This window comes from Ranitomeya imitator, chromosome 4, assembly GCF_032444005.1.
Source record: "Ranitomeya imitator isolate aRanImi1 chromosome 4, aRanImi1.pri, whole genome shotgun sequence".
Lineage (NCBI taxonomy): Eukaryota > Metazoa > Chordata > Amphibia > Anura > Dendrobatidae > Ranitomeya > Ranitomeya imitator.
This window is the reverse complement of record NC_091285.1, coordinates 6,429,705-6,456,311: the sequence shown is the minus strand read 5'-3', so window position 1 is coordinate 6,456,311 and position 26,607 is coordinate 6,429,705. Positions and strand designations below refer to the sequence as shown.

General features: G+C 52.9%; 1 protein-coding gene across 1 annotated transcript in view; it reads left to right on the top strand.

Moving 5' to 3' along the window:
* Positions 1-2,119: 2,119 nt before the first annotated feature.
* The window catches only part of BCAT1 (branched chain amino acid transaminase 1), a 44,138-nt gene continuing 19,650 nt past the window's right edge, over positions 2,120-26,607 (top strand). The window contains exon 1 of the mRNA XM_069762820.1: positions 2,120-2,255. Within this exon, the coding sequence (XP_069618921.1) occupies positions 2,250-2,255 (6 nt within the window). The 5' untranslated portion in view covers positions 2,120-2,249. The remainder of the gene's footprint in view (positions 2,256-26,607) is intronic.

Below are 26,607 nucleotides of genomic sequence, written 5' to 3'. Positions count from 1 at the left end.
GGTGGTATAGTCAGTGTCGGTCAGTCAGTGCAGGGTGGTATAGTCTGTGTTGGTCAGTCAGTGCAGGGTGGTATAGTCAGTGGTGGTCAGTCAGTTAGTGCAGGGTGGTATAGTCAGTGGTCAGTGAGTGCAGGGTGGTATTGTCAGTGGTGGTCAGTCAGTGCAGGGTGGTATAGTCAGTGGTGGTCAGTCAGTGCAGGGTGGTATAGTCAGTGGTCAGTGAGTGCAGGGTGGTATTGTCAGTGGTGGTCAGTCAGTGCAGGGTGGTATAGTCTGTGTTGGTCAGTCAGTGCAGGGTGGTATAGTTAGTGTCGGTCAGTCAGTGCAGGGTGGTATAGTCTGTGTTGGTCAGTCAGTGCAGGGTGGTATAGTTAGTGTCGGTCAGTCAGTGCAGGGTGGTATAGTTAGTGTCGGTCAGTCAGTGCAGGGTGGTATAGTCAGTGGTGGTCAGTCAGTGCAGGGTGGTATAGTCAGTGTCGGTCAGTCAGTGCAGGGTGGTATTGTCAGTGGTGGTCAGTCAGTGCAGGGTGGTATAGTCAGTGTCGGTCAGTCAGTGCAGGGTGGTATAGTCAGTGTCGGTCAGTCAGTGCAGGGTGGTATAGTCAGTGTCGGTCAGTCAGTGCGGGGTGGTATAGTCAGTGGTCAGTCAGTGTGGGGTGGTATAGTCAGTGGTGGTCAGTCAGTGCAGGGTGGTATTGTCAGTGGTGGTCAGTCAGTGCAGGGTGGTATAGTCAGTGGTCAGTGAGTGCAGGGTGGTATTGTCAGTGGTGGTCAGTCAGTGCAGGGTGGTATAGTTAGTGTCGGTCAGTCAGTGCAGGGTGGTATAGTTAGTGTCGGTCAGTCAGTGCAGGGTGGTATAGTCAGTGGTGGTCAGTCAGTGCAGGGTGGTATAGTCAGTGTCGGTCAGTCAGTGCAGGGTGGTATTGTCAGTGGTGGTCAGTCAGTGCAGGGTGGTATAGTCAGTGTCGGTCAGTCAGTGCAGGGTGGTATTGTCAGTGTCGGTCAGTCAGTGCGGGGTGGTATAGTCAGTGGTCAGTCAGTGTGGGGTGGTATAGTCAGTGTCGGTCAGTCAGTGCAGGGTGGTATTGTCAGTGGTGGTCAGTCAGTGCAGGGTGGTATAGTCAGTGGTCAGTCAGTGTGGGGTGGTATAGTCAGTGTCGGTCAGTCAGTGCAGGGTGGTATAGTCAGTGTCGGTCAGTCAGTGCGGGGTGGTATAGTCAGTGGTCAGTCAGTGTGGGGTGGTATAGTCAGTGTCGGTCAGTCAGTGCGGGGTGGTATTGTCAGTGGTGGTCAGTCAGTGCAGGGTGGTATAGTCAGTGGTCAGTCAGTGTGGGGTGGTATAGTCAGTGGTGGTCAGTCAGTGCAGGGTGGTATAGTCTTTTTTTCGGCCTCACTAACTATGTTACTATGAACAATATTGTATCATACAATTATTAGGTTCTGTAGAAGGACGTAGATCTGGGGATTTATTATGATGGAATATAGGCTGAACTGGATGGACAAATGTCTTTTTTCGGCCTTACTAACTATGTTACTATGTTAGTCAGTGTCAGTCAGTCAGTGCAGGGTGGTATAGTCAGTAGTGGTCAGTCAGTGCAGGGTGGTATAGTCAGTAGTGGTCAGTCAGTGCAGGGTGGTATAGTCAGTAGTGGTCAGTCAGTGCAGGGTGGTATAGTCAGTAGTGGTCAGTCAGTGCAGGGTGGTATAGTCAGTAGTGGTCAGTCAGTGCAGGGTGGTATAGTCAGTAGTGGTCAGTCAGTGCAGGGTGGTATAGTCAGTAGTGGTCAGTCAGTGCAGGGTGGTATAGTCAGTAGTGGTCAGTCAGTGCAGGGTGGTATAGTCAGTGCAGGTGCAGGGTGCTATGCTGGGTGCAGGGTGGTATAGTCAGTGGTGGTCGGTGCAGGGTGCTATCCTGGGTGCAGGGCGGTATAGTCAGTTGTAGTCGGTGCAGGGTGCTATGCTGGGTGCAGGGTGGTATAGTCAGTGCAGGTGCAGGGTGCTATCCTGGGTGCAGGGTGGTATAGTCAGTTGTAGTCGGTGCAGGGTGCTATCCTGGGTGCAGGGTGGTGGTCAGTGCAGGTGCAGGGTGGCCTTCTCAGTGTCAGCAGGGGGTGTGCCTCCTCCTCCTCATGCCGGCTCTGTACAGCTGTGCACACCCCCGGCTGATGACATCCTCCGGCAGAGGCTGAGCTCAGTCACAGTCTCTGGACTCTGCAACGTGTCCCCGGAATCAACCAGCAGAGAACAGCATGGAGGTAAGAGAGAGGAGAGGACAGCCGGCACCACACACTGGGCAGGGAGGTAAGAGAGAGGACAGCCGGCACCACACACCGGGCAGGGAGGTGAGAGAGAGGACAGCCGGCACCACACACCGGGCAGGGAGGTAAGAGAGAGGACAGCCGGCACCACACACCGGGCAGGGAGGTGAGAGAGAGGACAGCCGGCACCACACACCGGGCAGGGAGGTGAGAGAGAGGACAGCCGGCACCACACACCGGGCAGGGAGGTAAGAGAGAGGACAGCCGGCACCACACACCGGGCAGGGAGGTGAGAGAGAGGACAGCCGGCACCACACACCGGGCAGGGAGGTAAGAGAGAGGACAGCCGGCACCACACACCGGGCAGGGAGGTGAGAGAGGACAGCCGGCACCACACACCGGGCAGGGAGGTGAGAGAGGACAGCCGGCACCACACACCGGGCAGGGAGGTGAGAGAGAGGACAGCCGGCACCACACACCGGGCAGGGAGGTAAGAGAGGACAGCCGGCACCACACACCGGGCAGGGAGGTGAGAGAGGACAGCCGGCACCACACACCGGGCAGGGAGGTGAGAGAGGACAGCCGGCACCACACACCGGGCAGGGAGGTGAGAGAGGACAGCCGGCACCACACACCGGGCAGGGAGGTGAGAGAGGACAGCCGGCACCACACACCGGGCAGGGAGGTGAGAGAGAGGACAGCCGGCACCACACACCGGGCAGGGAGGTAAGAGAGGACAGCCGGCACCACACACCGGGCAGGGAGGTGAGAGAGGACAGCCGGCACCACACACCGGGCAGGGAGGTGAGAGAGGACAGCCGGCACCACACACTGGGCAGGGAGGTGAGAGAGAGGACAGCCGGCACCACACACCGGGCAGGGAGGTAAGAGAGGACAGCCGGCACCACACACCGGGCAGGGAGGTGAGAGAGAGGACAGCCGGCACCACACACCGGGCAGGGAGGTAAGAGGACAGCCGGCACCACACACTGGGCAGGGAGGTGAGAGAGAGGACAGCCGGCACCACACACTGGGCAGGGAGGTGAGAGAGAGGACAGCCGGCACCACACACCGGGCAGGGAGGTGAGAGAGGACAGCCGGCACCACACACTGGGCAGGGAGGTGAGAGAGGACAGCCGGCACCACACACCGGGCAGGGAGGTGAGAGAGGACAGCCGGCACCACACACCGGGCAGGGAGGTGAGAGAGGACAGCCGGCACCACACACCGGGCAGGGAGGTGAGAGAGGACAGCCGGCACCACACACCGGGCAGGGAGGTGAGAGAGAGGACAGCCGGCACCACACACCGGGCAGGGAGGTAAGAGAGGACAGCCGGCACCACACACCGGGCAGGGAGGTGAGAGAGGACAGCCGGCACCACACACCGGGCAGGGAGGTGAGAGAGGACAGCCGGCACCACACACTGGGCAGGGAGGTGAGAGAGAGGACAGCCGGCACCACACACCGGGCAGGGAGGTAAGAGAGGACAGCCGGCACCACACACCGGGCAGGGAGGTGAGAGAGAGGACAGCCGGCACCACACACCGGGCAGGGAGGTAAGAGGACAGCCGGCACCACACACTGGGCAGGGAGGTGAGAGAGAGGACAGCCGGCACCACACACTGGGCAGGGAGGTGAGAGAGAGGACAGCCGGCACCACACACCGGGCAGGGAGGTGAGAGAGGACAGCCGGCACCACACACTGGGCAGGGAGGTGAGAGAGGACAGCCGGCACCACACACCGGGCAGGGAGGTGAGAGAGGACAGCCGGCACCACACACCGGGCAGGGAGGTGAGAGAGGACAGCCGGCACCACACACTGGGCAGGGAGGTGAGAGAGGACAGCCGGCACCACACACCGGGCAGGGAGGTGAGAGAGGACAGCCGGCACCACACACTGGGCAGGGAGGTAAGAGAGAGGACAGCCGGCACCACACACCGGGCAGGGAGGTACGGAGGGACAGCCGGCTGCACACTCTGGGTGTCAATGATCCATTGCTGTGTATATAGTGAGGAGCTGGCTCATATATACAGTATATACACAATGTGCTCTGCACTGTCCCTGCTGTATACAATGTATCTGTCTCTGCATCCGCCAGTAATGTAACCCTCCCCCCCCATACACTGACACACACGTGCTCTGCAGGAACACATGTCCGCCACATGGCACAGTATGACAGTATCCTGCCAGGAGCCTAGAATAATCTGCAGCTGTGGTTAGCTTTATTATACATATATAGCGCCATCATATTCCACAGTGCAGTACAGACATTGGGCTCACAATCTACATTCCCTATCAGTGTGTGGGAGCCACCGTGCTACCCTATATATAGTACAGTGCTAGCCAATGAGCCATGCTACCCTATATATAGTACAGTGCTAGCCACTGAGCCACCATGCTACCCTGTATATAGTACAGTGCTAGCCACTGAGCCACCATGCTCCCCTATATATAGTACAGTGCTAGCCACTGAGCCATGCTCCCCTATATATAGTACAGTGCTAGCCACTGAGCCATGCTACCCTATATATAGTACAGTGCTAGCCACTGAGCCATGCTACCCTATATATAGTACAGTGCTAGCCAATGAGCCATGCTACCCTATATATAGTACAGTGCTAGCCACTGAGCCACCATGCTACCCTGTATATAGTACAGTGCTAGCCACTGAGCCACCATGCTCCCCTATATATAGTACAGTGCTAGCCACTGAGCCATGCTACCCTATATATAGTACAGTGCTAGCCACTGAGCCATGCTACCCTATATATAGTACAGTGCTAGCCACTGAGCCACCATGCTACCCTATATATAGTACAGTGCTAGCCACTGAGCCACCATGCTCCCCTATATATAGTACAGTGCTAGCCACTGAGCCATGCTACCCTATATATAGTACAGTGCTAGCCAATGAGCCATGCTACCCTATATATAGTACAGTGCTAGCCACTGAGCCACCATGCTACCCTGTATATAGTACAGTGCTAGCCACTGAGCCACCATGCTCCCCTATATATAGTACAGTGCTAGCCACTGAGCCATGCTACCCTATATATAGTACAGTGCTAGCCACTGAGCCATGCTACCCTATATATAGTACAGTGCTAGCCACTGAGCCATGCTACCCTATATATAGTACAGTGCTAGCCACTGAGCCACCATGCTCCCCTATATATAGTACAGTGCTAGCCACTGAGCCATGCTACCCTATATATAGTACAGTGCTAGCCAATGAGCCATGCTACCCTATATATAGTACAGTGCTAGCCACTGAGCCACCATGCTACCCTGTATATAGTACAGTGCTAGCCACTGAGCCACCATGCTCCCCTATATATAGTACAGTGCTAGCCACTGAGCCATGCTACCCTATATATAGTACAGTGCTAGCCACTGATCACCATGCTACCCTATATATAGTACAGTGCTAGCCACTGATCACCATGCTACCCTATATATAGTACAGCACTAACCACTGTGCCACCATGATGCCATATATAGTACAGTGCTAACCACCGAGACAGTGCTGCCTTATATATAGTACAGTGCTAACCACTGAGCCACCATATATAGTATAGTGCTAACCACTGAGCCACCATGATGCCCTATATATAGTACAGCACTAACCACTGAGCCACCATGATGCCATATATAGTACAGTGCTAACCACCGAGACACAGTGCTGCCTTATATATAGTACAGTGCTAACCACTGAGCCACCATGATGCCCTATACATAGTACAGCACTAACCACTGAGCCACCATGATGCCCTATATATAGTACAGCACTAACTACTGATCACCATGATGCCCTATACATAGTACAGCACTAACCACTGAGCCACCATGATGCCCTATATATAGTACAGCACTAACCACTGAGCCACCATGATGCCCTATATATAGTACAGCACTAACCACTGAGTCACCATGATGCCATATATAGTAGTGCTAACCACTGAGCCACCATATATGTATAGTACAGTGCTAACCACTGTGCCACCATGATGCCCTATATATAGTACAGCACTAACCACTGAGTCACCATGATGCCATATATAGTACAGTGCTAACCACTGAGCCACCATATATGTATAGTACAGTGCTAACCACCGAGACAGTGCTGCCTTATATATAGTATAGTGCTAACCACTGAGCCACCATGATGCCCTATATATAGTACAGCACTAACCACTGTGCCACCATGATGCCATATATAGTACAGTGCTAACCACCGAGACAGTGCTGCCTTATATATAGTACAGTGCTAACCACTGAGCCATCATGATGCCATATATAGTACAGTGCTAACCACTGAGCCATCATGATGCCATATATAGTACAGTGCTAACCACTGAGCCATCATGATGCCATATATAGTACAGTGCTAACCACTGAGCCGCCATATATATAGTACAATGCTAACCACTGAGCCACCATGATGCCATATATAGTACAGTGCTAACCACCGAGCCATGGTGCTGCCTTATATATAGTACAGTGCTAACCACCAAGCCACGGTGCTGCCTTATATATAGTACAGTGCTAACCCCTGAGCCACCATGATGCCATATATAGTACAGTGCTAACCACTGAGCCACCATATATAGTATAGTGCTAACCACTGAGCCTCCATGATGCCATATATAGTACAGTGCTAACCACCGAGCCACCATGATGCCATATATAGTATAGTGCTAACCACCGAGCCACGGTGCTGCCTTATATATAGTACACTGCTAACCACCGAGCCACGGTGCTGCCTTATATATAGTAGTGCTAACCACTGAGCCACCATGATGCCATATATAGTACAGTGCTAACCACCGAGCCACGGTGCTGCCTTATATATAGTACAGTGCTAACCACCGAGCCACGGTGCTGCCCTAGATATTCTCCAGGTTGTGCTCCTGCGCTGCTCCGGGTCCTCAGCTCCGTCCCCCTGCAGATGATCCAGGAGAGCAGTGAACATGGCGCCATCCTGCACGGGAAGGACGAGGTGTCGCCGTTCATTGACCTTGATTGCAGAAGGGGAGCGGCTGCCAGATATTCGCCACCTCCGGGTGCCAGGTCCGCGGCGGAGCGTGAGGGATTATTTGTGTATCCTGGGACTCTGCCATACAGCAATGACCTGGACACGGCGGACGGCACCTGCTCAGCCAGAATTCTGCAGGTTTCCCACCATGCTTCCTGGTGTGCAGAAGTCCTCTAGGGGAGACAACCAGAGACCCCACTACAGCTCCTCAGAAGAGGGGGCACTGCTGAAAGGTCACATGAGTGACAGTGCGCGACAGATAAGACCCACTGACAATGTGAGATCTGCCTGATTACACTCCGGCATTCTGCTACCACACCCCTGTATATATACCCTGCACAGTACCACTCCTCCTGTCCTGTATATATACCCTGCACAGTACCACACGCCTGTATATATACACTGCACAGTACCACTCCTCCTGTATATATACCCTGCACAGTACCACTCCTCCTGTCCTGTATATATACCCTGCACAGTACCACACGCCTGTATATATACACTGCACAGTACCACTCCTCCTGTATATATACCCTGCACAGTACCACTCCTCCTGTCCTGCATACGGGGTGTAATCCCCTGTATCTCCTCCGCACAGTACCACGTCTCCTGTCCTGCATACGGGGTGTAATCCCCTGTATCTCCTCCGCACAGTACCACTCCTCTTGTCCTGTATACGGGGTGTAATCCCCTGTATCTCCTCCGCACAGTACCACGTCTCCTGTCCTGTATATGGGGTGTAATCCCCAGTATCTCCTCCGCACAGTACCACGTCTCCTGTCCAGTATACGGGGTGTAATCCCCTGTATCTCCTCCACACAGTACCACGTCCTCTGTCCTGTATACGGGGTATAATCCCCAGTATCTCCTCCGCACAGTACCACGTCTCCTGTCCTGTATACGGGGTGTAATCCCCTGTATCTCCTCCGCACAGTACCACGTCCCCTGTCCTGTATACGGGGTATAATCCCCTGTATCTCCTCCGCACAGTACCACGTCCCCTGTCCTGTATACGGGGTATAATCCCCTGTATCTCCTCCGCACAGTACCACGTCCCCTGTCCTGTACACTGGGGTGTAATCCCCTGTATCTCCTCCGCACAGTACCACGTCCCCTGTCCTGTATACGGGGTATAATCCCCTGTATCTCCTCCGCACAGTACCACGTCCCCTGTCCTGTATACGGGGTGTAATCCCCTGTATCTCCTCCGCACAGTACCACGTCCTCTGTCCTGTATACGGGGTATAATCCCCTGTATCTCCTCCGCACAGTACCACGTCCCCTGTCCTGTATACGGGGTATAATCCCCTGTATCTCCTCCGCACAGTACCACGTCCTCTGTCCTGTATACGGGGTATAATCCCCTGTATCTCCTCCGCACAGTACCACGTCCCCTGTCCTGTATACGGGGTATAATCCCCTGTATCTCCTCCGCACAGTACCACGTCTCCTGTCCAGTATACGGGGTATAATCCCCTGTATCTCCTCCGCACAGTACCACGTCTCCTGTCCAGTATACGGGGTGTAATCCCCTGTATCTCCTCCGCACAGTACCACGTCCCCTGTCCTGTATAAGGGGTATAATCCCCTGTATCTCCTCCGCACAGTACCACGTCCCCTGTCCTGTATACGGGGTGTAATCCCCTGTATCTCCTCCGCACAGTACCACGTCTCCTGTCCTGTATACGGGGTATAATCCCCTGTATCTCCTCCGCACAGTACCACGTCTCCTGTCCTGTATACGGGGTGTAATCCCCTGTATCTCCTCCGCACAGTACCACGTCCCGTGCTCGGCTCATGTGCTTGCAGTTATGTACAGATGGTTTTCCTCATGACTGATCCTTGTAATTTATGATCAGGATCCAGCTTCGCAGATAGAGGAGGGCGCAGAATCGGCGGCTCTGATTGGAGGAAGTCTCTGGATTGTAGACAAGTCTCTGCTTGCTGTGCAGAGGTATGGGGCGCTGGATGGCTGGAGGTGTTTTAGAGGGGTCCTAGGTGACTCTCTGCCCCTTGGGGGTCTTAGATGTCAGTGTGACTCCTCTTTATTCTGTTGAACTTCCTTCTTGTGTAATTTCACATTCTTCAGCAGAACCCCAGCTCCTTCCCCTTATCTGCAAAAACAGACCCCCATCATTCATGGAGGGAACAACGGGCACCACATATTTCCGCAATAAAGATCTATGGAAGACATTATGGATAGCAAGAGAGGCCGGAAGCGCCAGACGAAAAGACACCGGATTAATAATCTCAGAAATCCTATAAGGACCAATAAACTGAGGCTTAAACTTAGGTGAAGAAACCTTCATAGGAACATGACGGGAAGAGAACCAGACCAGATCCCCAACCCGAAGCCGGGAACCAACACACCGACGACGGTTAGCAAAACGTTGAGCCTCCTCCTGAGACAACACCAAATTGTCCACCACATGAGCAGAAATCTGCTGCAACCTGTCAACCACAGAATCCACACCAGGACAGTCAGAAGGCTCAACCTGCCCAGAAGAAAAACTAGGATGAAAACCAAAATTACAAAAGAAAGGCGAAACCAAAGTAGCCGAACTAGCCCGATTATTAAGGGCAAACTCGGCCAATGGCAAGAAGGCCCACCCAATCATCCTGATCAGCAGACACAAAGCATCTCAAATAAGTCTCCAAAGTCTGATTAGTACACTCGGTCTGGCCATTTGTCTGAGGATGAAATGCAGAAGAAAAAGACAAATCAATGCCCAGCCTAGCACAAAAGGCCCGCCAAAACCTAGAAACAAACTGGGAACCTCTGTCGGACACAATATTCTCCGGAATGCCATGCAAACGAACCACATGCTGAAAAAACAACGGAACCAAATCTGAAGAGGAAGGCAATTTAGGCAAAGGCACCAAATGAACCATCCTAGAGAACCGGTCACAAACAACCAAGATAACAGACATCTTCTGGGAAACCGGAAGATCAGAAATAAAATCCATAGAAATATGTGTCCAGGGCCTCTCAGGGACTGGCAATGGCAAAAGCAACCCACTAGCACGGGAACAACAAGGCTTGGCCCGCGCACAAGTCCCACAGGACTGCACAAAAAAACGCACATCACGCGACAAAGAAGGCCTCCAAAAGGACCTACCAACCAAGTCTCTGGTACCAAAAATACCAGGATGACCAGCCAACACAGAACAGTGAACCTCAGAAATCACTCTACTAGTCCATCTGTCAGGAACAAACAGTTTCCCCACTGGACAGAGGTCAGGTTTGTCAGCCTGAAATTCCTGAAGAACCCGTCTTAAATCAGGGGAAATGGCAGAAAGGACCACTCCTTCTTTCAGAATACCGACCGGTTCTAAGACCTCAGGAGAATCAGGAAAAAACTCCTAGAGAGGGCATCAGCCTTAATATTCTTAGAACCCGGAAGATACGAAACCACAAAATCAAAACGGGAAAAAAACAAGGACCATCGAGCCTGTCTAGGATTCAGCCGCTTGGCCGACTCGAGGTAAATCAGATTCTTATGATCGGTCAAGACCACAATACGGTGCTTAGCTCCCTCAAGCCAATGTCGCCACTCCTCAAACGCCCACTTCATAGCCAACAACTCCCGATTGCCGACATCATAATTGCGTTCAGCAGGCGAAAACTTACGGGAAAAGAAGGCACACGGTTTCATCAAGGAACCAACAGGATCCCTCTGAGACAAAACGGCCCCTGCCCCTATCTCAGAAGCGTCAACCTCAACCTGAAACGGAAGAGAAACATCCGGCTGACGCAACACAGGGGCAGAAGTAAATCGGCATTTAAGCTCCTGAAAGGCAGAGACAGCCGCAGAGGACCAATTCGCCACATCAGCGCCTTTCTTCGTCAAATCGGTCAAGGGTTTAACCACGCTAGAGAAGTTGGCAATGAAACGGCGATAAAAATTTGCAACACCCAAAAATTTCTGAAGGCTCTTCACGGATGTGGGTTGAATCCAATCACTCCTGAGAATCCAACAAGACTGAGAAAACACTGACACAATCTAAGCTGGACAAGAGAAAACAAATGAATAGCACAGAATTATTAAGCACACAGCATGTGTGCCACAGAAACAAAAACCAGACACTTATCTTTGCTGAATTGGCAGCAAGGCAGGAGGAACCAGACAAAGATCCAAAACCTCCCAGAACCATGGACAACTGGCAAGGACTAATGAATCCTGCACACCTAAATACCCCAGTCAGAACTGCAATCAGCAGATACACCTGACCAGGACTGCAACCCAGGGACAACTGCATTACCACCTACAACCACTGGAGGGAACCCAAAAGCAGAATTCACAACAGAGCTCCTCCTAGTGGTGGCTGCAGACAGGATCTTATCATGTATCTCTGGATACAGGGAGCTCCCCCTAGTGGTGGCTGCAGACAGGATCTTATCATGTATCTCTGGATACAGGGAGCTCCCCCTAGTGGTGGCTGCAGAGAGGATCTTATCATGTATCTCTGTATACAGGGAGCTCCCCCTAGTGGTGGCTGCAGACAGGATCTTATCATGTGTCTCTGTATACAGGGAGCTCCCTAGTGGTGGCTGCAGACAGGATCTTATCATGTATCTCTGGATACAGGGAGCTCCCCCTAGTGGTGGCTGCAGACAGGATCTTATCATGTATCTCTGGATACAGGGAGCTCCCCCTAGTGGTGGCTGCAGAGAGGATCTTATCATGTATCTCTGTATACAGGGAGCTCCCCCTAGTGGTGGCTGCAGACAGGATCTTATCATGTGTCTCTGTATACAGGGAGCTCCCTAGTGGTGGCTGCAGACAGGATCTTATCATGTATCTCTGGATACAGGGAGCTCCCCCTAGTGGTGGCTGCAGACAGGATCTTATCATGTATCTCTGTATACAAGGAGCTCCCCCTAGTGGTGACTGCAGACAGGATCTTATCATGTATCTCGTATACAGGGAGCTCCCCCTAGTGGTGGCTGCAGACAGGATCTTATCATATATCTCTGTATACAGAGAGCTCCCCCTAGTGGTGGCTGCAGACAGGATCTTATCATGTGTCTCTGTATACAGGGAGCTCCCCCTAGTGGTGGCTGCAGACAGGATCTTATCATGTATCTCTGTATACTGGGAGCTCCCCCTAGTGGTGGCTGCAGACAAGATCTTATCATGTGTCTCTGTGTACAGAGAGCTCCCCCTAGTGGTGACTGCAGACAGGATCTTATCATGTGTCTCTGTATACAGGGAGCTCCCCCTAGTGGTGGCTGCCGACAGGATCTTATCATGTATTATTATTTATTTATCTAGCACCATTAATTCCATGGTGCATGAGAAGGGGTTACATCAAAATACAAATATCACTTACAGTAAACAAACTAACAATGACAGACTGATACAGAGGGGTGAGGACCCTGCCCTTGCGGACTTACATTCTACAGGATTGTGGGGAAGGAGACAGTAGGTCGAGGGTTGCAGTAGCTCCGATGGGTTTTTAGGTTTCTTTTGAAGGATCCAAAAGTAGTGGATAACTGGATGTGTTGGGGCACTGAATTCCAGAGGATGGGGGATATTCGGGAGAAGTCTTGGAGGCGATTGAGTGAGAAGCGAATAAGCGTGGAGGAGAGGAGGAGGTCTTGTGAGGACCGGAGATTACGTGAGGGAAGATATTGAGAGATTAATTAGGAAATATACAGAGGAGACAGGTTATGGATGGCTTTGTAGGTCAGTGTTAGTAATTTAAACTGGATACGCTGAGGGAATGGGAGCCAGTGAAGGGATTTGCAAAGAGGTGAAGCAGGAGTGTAGTGAGGAGAGAGATTAATTAGTCGGGCAGCAGAGTTAAGTACAGACTGGAGGGGTGCGAGAGTGTTAGCAGGGAGGCCACAGAGGAGTATGTTGCAGTAATCAGGGCGGGAGATGATTAGGGCATGCACAAGCATTTTGGTAGTGTGGGGGTTGAGGAAAGGACGGATTCTGGAAATATTTTTGAGCTGGAGGCGACAGGCGGTGGCGAGAGCCTGGATGTGCGGTTTGAAGGACAGGGCAGAGTCAAGAGTTACCCCGAGGCAGCAGATTTTGGGGACCAGGGAAAGTGTGATTTCATTTATTTTGATAGATCAGGTAGGGAAGATATGTGTGATGGAGGAAAGATAATTAGTTCAGATTTGTCCACATTGAGCTTGAGGAAGCGAGAGGAGAAGGAGGATATGGCTGATAGTCACTCTGGGATTCTGGAAAGCAGAGAGGTGACATCTGGGCCAGAGAGGTAGATCTGAGTGTCATCAGCATATAGATGGTACTGGAAGCCATAGGACCTTATGAGTTGTCCCAGGCCGAATGTATGGATTGAGAAGAGTAAGAGTTCTAGGACAGAGCCTTGGGGGACTCCAACAGAGAGGGGGCGAGAGGAAGAGGTAGTATGGGAGTAGGAAACGCTAAATGTGAGGTTGGGATAAGGAAGATACGAGGGTTGTGAAGTCGCCTGTTTAGCAGAGGTGAGAGCTGATTTGATTGCCAGTGTTGCTTGTTTGAGTGCAGTGAAATCATCTTGTGAATGCGTTTTCGTTCAACGCCGTTCTGCAATTCTGGACACTTGCCGAAGCTTTTTAGTGATGTTATTGTGCCAGGGTTGTCTATTGGTTCGTCACACTCTGCTATGCATGACAGGGGCAACTGTGTCAATAGCTGATGTAAGAATGGCATTGTAGAAAGCAGTGGCAGTGTCTGTGTCGTGGAGTGAGGATATAGAGGACAGTGGTAGGATAGAGTCAGAAAGTGTGTGAGTGTCTAGGTGTGCGAGGTTCCTGCGTGGGTGCGCATGGTGCTGGACATGGGTGACAGGTGAGAAGGACAGGGATGAGAAAGTGAGTAGATGGTGGTCCGATAGAGGGGAGGTGGTGAAGTTAGGGAGCAGAGACGGGTGAAGACCAGGTCTAAAGTGTGGGTGGCTGAGGAGGACCACTGAGTAAGTCCAAAGGAAGAAGTAAGGGACAGGAGTTTGGAGGCTGCTGACTGAGGGGTATCAGTGGGGACGTTGAAGTCACCCATGATGATGGTGGGAATGTCAGCAGACAGAAAGTGAAGGAGCCAGGTGGAGAATTGGTCAGTAAAGGCAGTGGTCAGGCCTGGAGGTCGGTATATGACGGCCATTTGGAGGTTGTAGGGGGAGTAGATGTGGACAGAGTGGACTTCAAAAGAGGGGAGGATAAGGGAGGGTAGAGGTGGGATTGGGTTAAAGGTACAGTTGGAAGAAAGAAGACCCACTCCTTCACCATGTCTGTTGCCAGGGCGAGGAGTGTGGGTGAAGTGGAGGCCGCCGTAACATAGTGCAGCAGGGTCAGAGGGTGTCAGCCATGTTTCTGTGATGCCCAGAAAGAAAAGATTACAAGAGGTAAAGAGGTCGTGGAGTTTATTACAGATGGAGCGGCCATTCCATAGTGATCCAGAGACAGGGTGCAGGGGGGTGGGCGTCATGGGCACGGATTTGAGCTGGGCAAGATTTCGGGTGTTTATATTGGGTTGGGAGCAATAGGAGAGGGTAGTAATAGGAGGTGTGAGCTGTGGGGGTCTGTTATGATCTGGTGGCCTAGGAGCAGCATGAGACGTTCTCTGGAGAAGGTGGCACCTGTACTGACCGCAGACCTGAACTTAACGCCACAACTAGCAGTAGCCGTGGAATGTACCTAACACTCCCTAGACATCTCGACACAGCCGGAGGACTAATTAACCCTAAAGACAGAAAAGGAAAACCTATCTTGCCTCAGAGAAAATCCCCAAAGGATAGATAGCCCCTCACAAATATTGACTGTGAGAGAAGAGGGAAATAACATACGCAGACTGAAGTCAGAATTTAGCAAAGGAGGCCATACTAGCTAGATAGACAGGATAGGACAGAATGCTATGCGGTCAGTATTAAAATACTAGAAAATATCCACCACAGAAAATACAAAAATCTCCACATCTGACTAAAGACATGGAGGGTAAATCTGCATCTCCAGAGACACAGCTTGGCTGCAAAAATCCTTCACAGACAAAGCTGGACAAGACAAAACATGAAAAAGCACAGAACTATAAGGTCCACAGCAGGTGCACAGCAAAAACAAAGCCAGGACTTATCTTTGAAGAAAAGCACAGCAAACTGGAGAGACCAGCAGGGATGTGAATCCTCCAAAAACAATGGACAACTGGCCCTGACTAAAGGATAAAGCAGGACTAAATAGCCCAGTCCAAATTGCAAAAAGTGGATACACCTGATAAATGCTGCAATCCAAAGACAGCAGCACTACCACTCATAACCACCGGAGGGAGCCCAAGAGCAGAATTCACAACACTTCCCCTAGTGGTGACTGCAGACAGGATCTTATGTATCTCTGTATACAGGGAGCTCCCCCTAGTGGTGGCTGCAGACAAGATCATATCATGTATCTCTGTATACAGGGAGCTCCCCCTAGTGGTGACTGCAGACAGGATCTTATCATGTATCTCTGTATACAGGGAGCTCCCCCTAGTGGTGGCTGCAGACAAAATCTTATCATGTATCTCTGTATACAGGGAGCTCCCCCTAGTGGTGACTGCAGACAGGATCTTATCATGTATCTCTGTATACAGGGAGCTCCCCCTAGTGGTGACTGCAGACAGGATCATATCATGTATCTCTGTATACAGGGAGCTCTCCCAGTGGTGGCTGCAGACTGGATCTTATCATGTATCTCTGTATACAGGGAGCTCCCCCAGTGGTGGCTGCAGACAGGATCTTATCATGTATCTCTGTATACAGGGAGCTCCCCCTAGTGGTGGCTGCAGACAGGATCATATCATGTATCTCTGTATACAGGGAGCTCCCCCTAGTGGTGGCTGCAGACAGAATCATATCATGTATCTCTGTATACAGGGAGCTCCCCCAGTGGTGGCTGCAGACTGGATCTTATCATGTATCTCTGTATACAGGGAGCTCCCCCAGTGGTGGCTGCAGACTGGATCTTATCATGTATCTCTGTATACAGGGAGCTCCCCCAGTGGTGGCTGCAGACATGATCTTATCATGTATCTCTGTATACAGGGAGCTCCCCCTAGTGGTGGCTGCAGACAGGATCTTATCATGTATCTCTGTATACAGGGAGCTCCCCCTAGTGGTGGCTGCAGACAGGATCTTATCATGTATCTCTGTATACAGGGAGCTCCCCCTAGTGGTGACTGCAGACAGGATCATATCATACCGTATATCTCTGTATACAGGGAGCTCCCCCTAGTGGTGGCTGCAGACAGGATCTTATCATGTATCTCTGTATACAGGAAGCTCCCCCTAGTGGTGGCTGCAGACAGGATCTTATCATGTTTCTCTATATACAGGGAGCTCCCCCTAGTGGTGGCTGCAGACAGGATCTTATCATGTATCTCTGTATACAGGGAGCTGCCCCTAGTGGTGACTGCAGACAGGATCTTATCATGTATCTCTGTATACAGGGAGCTCCCCCTAGTGGTGGCTGCAGACAGGATCTTATCATGTACCTCTATACAGGGAGCGCCCCCTAGTGGTGGCTGCAGACAGGATCTTATCATCTATCTCTGTATACAGGGAGCTCCCCCTAGTGGTGGCTGCAGACAGGATCTTATCATGTATCTCTATATACAGGGAGCTCCCCCTAGTGGTGGCTGCAGACAGGATCTTATCATGTATCTCTGTATACAGGGAGCTCCCCCTAGTGGTGGCTGCAGACAGGATCTTATCATGTATCTCTATATACAGGGAGCTCCCCCTAGTGGTGGCTGCAGACAGGATCTTATCATGTTTCTCTATATACAGGGAGCTCCCCCTAGTGGTGGCTGCAGACAGGATCTTATCATGTATCTCTGTATACAGGGAGCTCCCCCTAGTGGTGGCTGCAGACAGGATCTTATCATGTATCTCTGTATACAGGAAGCTCCCCCTAGTGGTGGCTGCAGACAGGATCTTATCATGTATCTCTGTATACAGGGAGCTCCCCCTAGTGGTGGCTGCAGACAGGATCTTATCATGTATCTCTGTATACAGGGAGCTCCCCCTAGTGGTGGCTGCAGACAGGATCTTATCATGTTTCTCTATATACAGGGAGCTCCCCCTAGTGGTGGCTGCAGACAGGATCTTATCATGTATCTCTGTATACAGGGAGCTCCCCCTAGTGGTGGCTGCAGACAGGATCTTATCATGTATCTCTATATACAGGGAGCTCCCCCTAGTGGTGACTGCAGACAGGATCTTATCATGTATCTCTATATACAGGGAGCTCCCCCTAGTGGTGGCTGCAGACAGGATCTTATCATGTTTCTCTATATACAGGGAGCTCCCCCTAGTGGTGGCTGCAGACAGGATCTTATCATGTTTCTCTATATACAGGGAGCTCCCCCTAGTGGTGACTGCAGACAGGATCTTATCATGTATCTCTGTGTACAGGGAGCTCCCCCTAGTGGTGGCTGCAGACAGGATCTTATCATGTTTCTCTGTATACATGGAGCTCCCCCTAGTGGTGGCTGCAGACAGGATCTTATCATGTATCTCTGTGTACAGGGAGCTCCCCCTAGTGGTGGCTGCAGACAGGATCTTATCATGTTTCTCTGTATACATGGAGCTCCCTCTAGTGGTGGCTGCAGACAGGATCTTATCATGTATCTCTGTATACAGGGCGCTCCCCCTAGTGGTGGCTGCAGACAGGATCTTATCATGTATCTCTGTATACAGGGAGCTCCCCCTAGTGGTGAATGTATAGTGTTCCATCATTGCTTTTATCTTTATTCGCATCCAGGCCCCCCTGACTTACAGGCTCCATAGCGGCCACTTGATGTGCATATATTAGCGATACACCACTGCATACAGGTTAGGATTGGATACATGGCTCAGCAGACAGTATCACACATGGTAGGATTCGATACTTTAGGTCAGTTGCTGATTTAGCAGTAATGCAATTTCCCATGAAATGATCTACAAACTCTCAGTGAAATCTTATCCATGAGGGTCATTTCTTCCCCTCCCCCATCTGGTGGTCCGGGCTCGGCATTCAGTACATCTCCAACTTGCAGAGCCAGGAAATATCACATCCTGGAGCCGGAGCGGCCTGAAGGCACCAACTAATTACCGCTACCACCATCACTACTACAACCAGCACTATCCTCACTGCTACTACCAGCACTATCCTCACTACTACAACCAGCACTATCCTCACTACTACTACCAGCACTATCCTCACTGCTACTACCAGCACTATCCTCACTACTACTACTACCAGCACTATCCTCACTACTACTACCAGCACTATCCTCACTGCTACTACCAGCACTATCCTCACTGCTACAACCAGCACTATCCTCACTACTACAACCAGCACTATCCTCACTACTACTACCAGCACTATCCTCACTGCTACTACCAGCACTATCCTCACTGCTACTACCAGCAGTATCCTCACTGCTACTACCAGCACTATCCTCACTGCTACTACCAGCACTATCCTCACTACTACTACCAGCACTATCCTCACTGCTACTACCAGCACTATCCTCACTGCTACTACCAGCACTATCCTCACTGCTACTACCAGCACTATCCTCACTACTACTACCAGCACTATCCTCACTGCTACTACCAGCAGTATCCTCACTGCTACTACCAGCACTATCCTCACTGCTGCTACCAGCACTATCCTCACTACTACTACCAGCACTATCCTCACTACTACTACCAGCACTATCCTCACTGCTACTACCAGCAGTATCCTCACTGCTACTACCAGCACTATCCTCACTGCTACTACCAGCACTATCCTCACTGCTACTACCAGCACTATCCTCACTACTACTACCAGCACTATCCTCACTGCTACTACCAGCACTATCCTCACTGCTACTACCAGCAGTATCCTCACTGCTACTACCAGCACTATCCTCACTGCTGCTACCAGCACTATCCTCACTGCTACTACCAGCACTATCCTCACTGCTACTACCAGCACTATCCTCACTGCTACTACCAGCAGTATCCTCACTGCTACTACCAGCACTATCCTCACTGCTACTACCAGCACTATCCTCACTACTACTACCAGCACTATCCTCACTGCTACTACCAGCACTATCCTCACTGCTACTACCAGCACTATCCTCACTGCTACTACCAGCACTATCCTCACTGCTACTACCAGCACTATCCTCACTGCTACTACCAGCAGTATCCTCACTGCTACTACCAGCACTATCCTCACTACTACCAGCACTATCCTCACTGCTACCACCATCACTACTACTACCAGCACTATCCTCACTGCTACTACCAGCAGTATCCTCACTGCTACTACCAGCACTATCCTCACTGCTACTACCAGCACTATCCTCACTGCTACCACCATCACTACTACTACCAGCACTATCCTCACTGCTACTACCAGCAGTATCCTCACTGCTACTACCAGCACTATCCTCACTGCTACTACCAGCACTATCCTCACTACTACTACCAGCACTATCCTCACTGCTACTACCAGCACTATCCTCACTGCTACTACCAGCAGTATCCTCACTGCTACTACCAGCACTATCCTCACTGCTACTACCAGCACTATCCTCACTACTACTACCAGCACTATCCTCACTACTACTACCAGCACTATCCTCACTACTACTACCAGCAGTATCCTCACTATTACTACTACCAGCACTATCCTCACTGCTACTACCAGCAGTATCCTCACTATTACTACTACCAGCACTATCCTCACTATCACTATCACTAGCAGCCGGTCTTCTTCCTCTGTCGTTTCCTCTGCTGCCGACCACAAACGTCTCATCAGAGGCGGCTGAGACCCCAGGACCCATTGTTACACAGCCTCACACCAGAGAAGACCAGCAATGGTGACGTCAATGGCCTTCAGATTTCACGCCATCACTGCTGCAAAGCCTCACACCAGAGGACACCAGCGATGGTGACAGCCATGGTCTCCAGACTTATGGCCCCAGTGTTACACAGCCTCACACCAGAGGAGACCAGTGATGGTGATGGGCATGGTCTCCAGACTTATGGCGCCAGTGTTACACAGCCTCACACCAGAGGAGACCAGTGATGGTGATGTCCGTGGCCTCCAGGCTTCAGGCCCCCAGTGTTACAAAGCCTCACACAAGACGAGACCAGTGATGGTGATGTCCATGGCCTCCAGACTTCAGGCCGTCATTGCTGCAAAGGATTCTCCACAAAATGTAAAACATGGAGATTTTATTTAGGGAAAAGTGAATTTGTCCAATTACTTCTGAGCCCTGAAATGAGGAAACTTTGTAGGAAAATGGCTGCAATTCCTAAACGTTTCACAGGAGTTTTCTGTACAATCCTGTTAATTAACCCTGTAAGGCCTCTTTCACACTTCAGTTTGGCGTCAGTCTAAAACCGCCATTTTCCTCAAATAACAGGTCCGTCAATTTTTTTTGACGGATCCGTTATTTTCCCATAGACTTGCATTAGTGACGGATTGTGACGGATGGTCGTCCGTTCCATCCGTCATGCGACGGATCTGTCAAAATTTGGACATTGAAATGTTTTTTTGTCAACGCCGAAATGGCGGATCGCGGATCTGTCGCGTCCGCCATTCCATAGAATGGCCGCCTATGGGCGACGGATCTGCCGCAACCACTTTTTCGGCGGATCCGTCGCCCCAATCCGTTTTTCCAATTGCGCATGCTCCAAAAAGTAGATACTTTTCCCAGACAACCCCCAAGTAACGGATCCGTTAGAACCGTTTTCTCAACAATTGTGACGGATCCGTCACTATGTCGGTAGTGACTGACGCCAAACAACTGAAGTGTGAAAGAGGCCTAAGTCTCCACGTCGTCACATCTCAGTTGTGTTATGTTACATCCAAAATAGTAAAATAACGTCCTGCAGAGCTGAAATCACGAGGATTAGTCACCGGCCAAAGCTTTCTGGACCTGACTGTATACATACAGCTTGATTTACTTTCTTACTATTTCTGATTCATTTGTTCATCACAGGAAAGATTTTGGTTCGTTTTCTCCAAGAACTTTCATTGCCCAATAACGTGCAAACCCCCACTGCTCCCTCACCGGCTGCGCTCTGCTGCACGTCCTCCAGTCATCTCCTCCCATCTGGTCATTACATCAGTGATGTCATCGCCGGGGGCGGGGCTGACAACCTCTCACACAGGCGGGTTGTCAGCAGTGATTAACGTATAATAGATTTGCTCTCTGTACATAGAATGTGACATTTTATAACAAATGACCTGAATTGTGGAGATAATATCTCCTCATTATACACTTGGCTGTGCTCCAGAGCTGTAATCAGCTGTGTACACACCATAACAAGTGACTGCCAGAGCGACCGCTGCAGACGGCTCTGGGTGCAATCACATAGGCCATCGATAAGATGTCAGCAATAACATGCACAGTGACTGCACCAGCAGAATAGTGAGTGCAGCTCTGGGGTATAATACAGGATGTAACTCAGGATCAGTAATGTATGTACACAGTGACTGCACCAGCAGAATAGTGAGTGCAGCTCTGGGGTATAATACAGGAGGTAACTCAGGATCAGTAATGTAATGTATGTACACAGTGACTGCACCAGCAGAATAGTGAGTGCAGCTCTGGAGTATAATACAGGAAGTAACTCAGGATCAGTAATGTAATGTATGTGCACAGTGACTGCACCAGCAGAATAGTGAGTGCAGCTCTGGGGTATAATACAGGATGTAACTCAGGATCAGTAATGTAATGTATGTGCACAGTGACTGCACCAGCAGAATAGTGAGTGCAGCTCTGGGGTATAATACAGGATGTAACTCAGGATCAGTAATGTAATGTATGTACACAGTGACTGCACCAGCAGAATAGTGAGTGCAGCTCTGGAGTATAATACAGGATGTAACTCAGGTTCAGTAATGTAATGTATGTACACAGTGACTGCACCAGCAGAATAGTGAGTGCAACTCTGGGTTATAATAGAGGATGTAACTCAGGATCAGTAATGTAATGTATGTACACAGTGACTGCACCAGTAGAATAGTGAGCGCAGCTCTGGAGTATAATACAGGATGTAACTCAGGATCAGTAATGTATGTACACAGTGACTGCACCAGCAGAATAGTGAGTGCAGCTCTGGGGTATAATACAGGATGTAACTCAGGATCAGTAATGTATGTACACAGTGACTGCACCAGCAGAATAGTGAGTGCAGCTCTGGAGTATAATACAGGAAGTAACTCAGGATCAGTAATGTAATGTATGTACACAGTGACTGCACCAGCAGAATAGTGAGTGCAGCTCTGGAGTATAATACAGGATGTAACTCAGGATCAGTAATGTAATGTATGTACACAGTGACTGCACCAGCAGAATAGTGAGTGCAACTCTGGGTTATAATACAGGATGTAACTCAGGATCAGTAATGTAATGTATGTACACAGTGACTGCACCAGTAGAATAGTGAGCGCAGCTCTGGAGTATAATACAGGATGTAACTCAGGATCAGTAATGTAATGTATGTGCACAGTGACTGCACCAGCAGAATAGTGAGTGCAGCTCTGGAGTATAATACAGGATGTAACTCAGGATCAGTAATGTATGTACACAGTGACTGCACCAGCAGAATAGTGAGTGCAGCTCTGGAGTATAATACAGGAAGTAACTCAGGATCAGTAATGTAATGTATGTACACAGTGACTGCACCAGCAGAATAGTGAGTGCAGCTCTGGAGTATAATACAGGATGTAACTCAGGATCAGTAATGTAATGTATGTACACAGTGACTGCTCCAGCAGAATAGTGAGTGCAACTCTGGGTTATAATACAGGATGTAACTCAGGATCAGTAATGTAATGTATGTACACAGTGACTGCACCAGTAGAATAGTGAGCGCAGCTCTGGAGTATAATACAGGATGTAACTCAGGATCAGTAATGTAATGTATGTACACAGTGACTGCACCAGCAGAATAGTGAGTGCAGCTCTGGGGTATAATACAGGATGTAACTCAGGATCAGTAATGTAATGTATGTACACAGTGACTGCACCAGTAGAATAGTGAGCGCAGCTCTGGAGTATAATACAGGATGTAACTCAGGATCAGTAATGTAATGTATGTACACAGTGACTGCACCAGCAGAATAGTGAGTGCAGCTCTGGGGTATAATACAGGATGTAACTCAGGATCAGTAATGTAATGTATGTACACAGTGACTGCACCAGCAGAATAGTGAGTGCAGCTCTGGGGTATAATACAGGATGTAACTCAGGATCAGTAATGTAATGTATGTACACAGTGACTGCACCAGCAGAATAGTGCGTGCAGCTCTGGGGTATAATACCGGATGTAACTCAGGATCAGTAATGTAATGTATGTACACAGTGACTGCACCAGCAGAATAGTGAGTGCAGCTCTGGAGTTTACCTGGAGTTGATTCTTGCAGCTGCAGTTTTCTTCCCCTTCTTACTGATGATTTCCTCGGTTTCGTTCTCTGTGCAGGTGAAGGATATGGGAGGACGGTTGTGTAAATCTCCGGGGAGGAGCAGCTCCGGCATCTTTAGTAATGTGATGGGTGCTGCTCGCCAGCTGCTGCGCTACATGAAACCTCAGCAGTAATCTAGCGGACAGTGTGTGTTCTTCTACTGGGGTTCTGCAGGGGAGGAGCCAGACTTGTCGCAGTCATGCTCCGTCCTCACAGAGCCGGCAGCGCAGTTACTGTGCCTCTGTGGACGCCTTCTGCTCCGCAGTGCAGAGAACGGACGGTGGGTGACTGGCAGGGTGGTGACTGGTGACGGCCTGGTGGTTACAGAGGAACCTGGGCTTTTCTCCCAGATTATCACGTGCGTGTCGGCCTCACACTGGGGACCTCGCGGCCTCACACCGGGGATTTCACGGCCTCACACCGGGGACCTCGCAGCCCAAGCGGCCTCACACTGGGGACCTCGCGGCCTCACACCGGGGATTTCACGGCCTCACACCGGGGACCTCGCAGCCCAAGCGGCCTGACACCGGGAATCTCACACCGGGGACCTGGCGGCCTCACACCGGGGACCTCACACTGGGGACCTCACACCGGGGACCTGGCGGCCTCACACTGGGGACCTCACACCGGGGACCTGGCGGCCTCACACTGGGGACCTGGCGGCCTCACACCGGGGACCTGGCGGCCTCACACCGGGGACCTGGCGGCCTCACACTGGGGACCTGGCGGCCCCACACCGGGGACCTGGCGGCCTCACACCGGGGACCTCACACTGGGGACCTGGCGGCCTCACACCGGGGACCTGGCGGCCTCACACCGGGGACCTGGCGGCCTCACATCGGGGACCTGGCGGCCTCACATCGGGGACCTGGCGGCCTCACACCGGGGACCTGGCGGCCTCACACCGGGGACCTGGCGGCCTCACACCGGGGACCTCACACCGGGGACCTGGCGGCCTCACACTGGGGACCTGGCGGCCTCACACGGGGACCTGGCGGCCTCACACCGGGGACCTGGCGGCCTCACACCGGGGACCTGGCGGCCTCACACCGGGGACCTCACACTGGGGACCTGGCGGCCTCACACCGGGGACCTCACACCGGGGACCTGGCGGCCTCACACCGGGGACCTGGCGGCCTCACACCGGGGACCTGGCGGCCTCACACCGGGGACCTCACACTGGGGACCTGGCGGCCTCACACGGGGGACCTGGCGGCCTCACACGGGGGACCTGGCGGCCTCACACGGGGGACCTGGCGGCCTCACACGGGGGACCTGGCGGCCTCACACGGGGGACCTGGCGGCCTCACACGGGGGACCTGGCGGCCTCACACGGGGGACCTGGCGGCCTCACACGGGGGACCTGGCGGCCTCACACCGGGGACCTGGCGGCCTCACACCGGGGACCTCACACCGGGGACCTGGCGGCCTCACACCGGGGACCTGGCGGCCTCACACCGGGGACCTGGCGGCCCCACACCGGGGACCAGGCGGCCCCACACCGGGGACCTCACACTGGGGACCTGGCGGCCTCACACTGGGGACCTGGCGGCCTCACACCGGGGACCTCACACTGGGGACCTGGCGGCCTCACACGGGGGACCTGGCGGCCTCACACGGGGGACCTGGCGGCCTCACACGGGGGACCTGGCGGCCTCACACGGGGGACCTGGCGGCCTCACACGGGGGACCTGGCGGCCTCACACGGGGGACCTGGCGGCCTCACACGGGGGACCTGGCGGCCTCACACGGGGGACCTGGCGGCCTCACACGGGGGACCTGGCGGCCTCACACGGGGGACCTGGCGGCCTCACACCGGGGACCTGGCGGCCTCACACCGGGGACCTCACACCGGGGACCTGGCGGCCTCACACGGGGGACCTGGCGGCCTCACACCGGGGGGGAGCAGGACTCGGCCAGCACCAGGGGGGGAGCAGGACTCGGCCAGCACTCAGGGGGCGCAGGGCTCTGCCAGCACCGGGGGGGCGCAGGACTCGGCCAGCACTCGGGGGGCGCAGGGCTCTGCCAGCACCGGGGAGGCGCAGGACTCGGCCAGCACCGGGGGGTGCAGGACTCCGCCAGCACTGGGGGGTACAGGACTCCGCCAGCACCGGGGGGGAGCAGGACTCTGCCAGCACTTGGGGGGAGCAGGACTCTGCCAGCACTCGGGGGGGGGGGGGGGGGATTGGGGGCAGGACTTGGCCAGCACCGAGGGGGGTGGGGGTGGGGGGGGGCGCAGGACTCGGCCAGCACTCGGGGGGCGCAGGACTCGGCCAGCACCGGGGGGGCGCAGGACTCGGCCAGCACTCGGGGGGCGCAGGACTCGGCCAGCACTCGGGGCGCAGGACTCGGCCAGCACCGGGGGGGGCGCAGGACTCGGCCAGCACTCGGGGGGCGCAGGACTCGGCCAGCACCGGGGGGCGCAGGGCTCTGCCAGCACCGGGGGGGCGCAGGACTCGGGGGGCGCAGGACTCGGCGGCCTCACACGGGGGACCTGGCGGCCTCACACGGGGGACCTGGCGGCCTCACACGGGGGACCTGGCGGCCTCACACGGGGGACCTGGCGGCCTCACACCGGGGACCTGGCGGCCTCACACCGGGGACCTCACACCGGGGACCTGGCGGCCTCACACCGGGGACCTCACACCGGGGACCTGGCGGCCTCACACCGGGGACCTGGCGGCCTCACACCGGGGACCTGGCGGCCTCACACCGGGGACCTCACACTGGGGACCTGGCGGCCTCACACTGGGGACCTGGCGGCCTCACACCGGGGACCTCACACTGGGGACCTGGCGGCCTCACACGGGGGACCTGGCGGCCTCACACGGGGGACCTGGCGGCCTCACACGGGGGACCTGGCGGCCT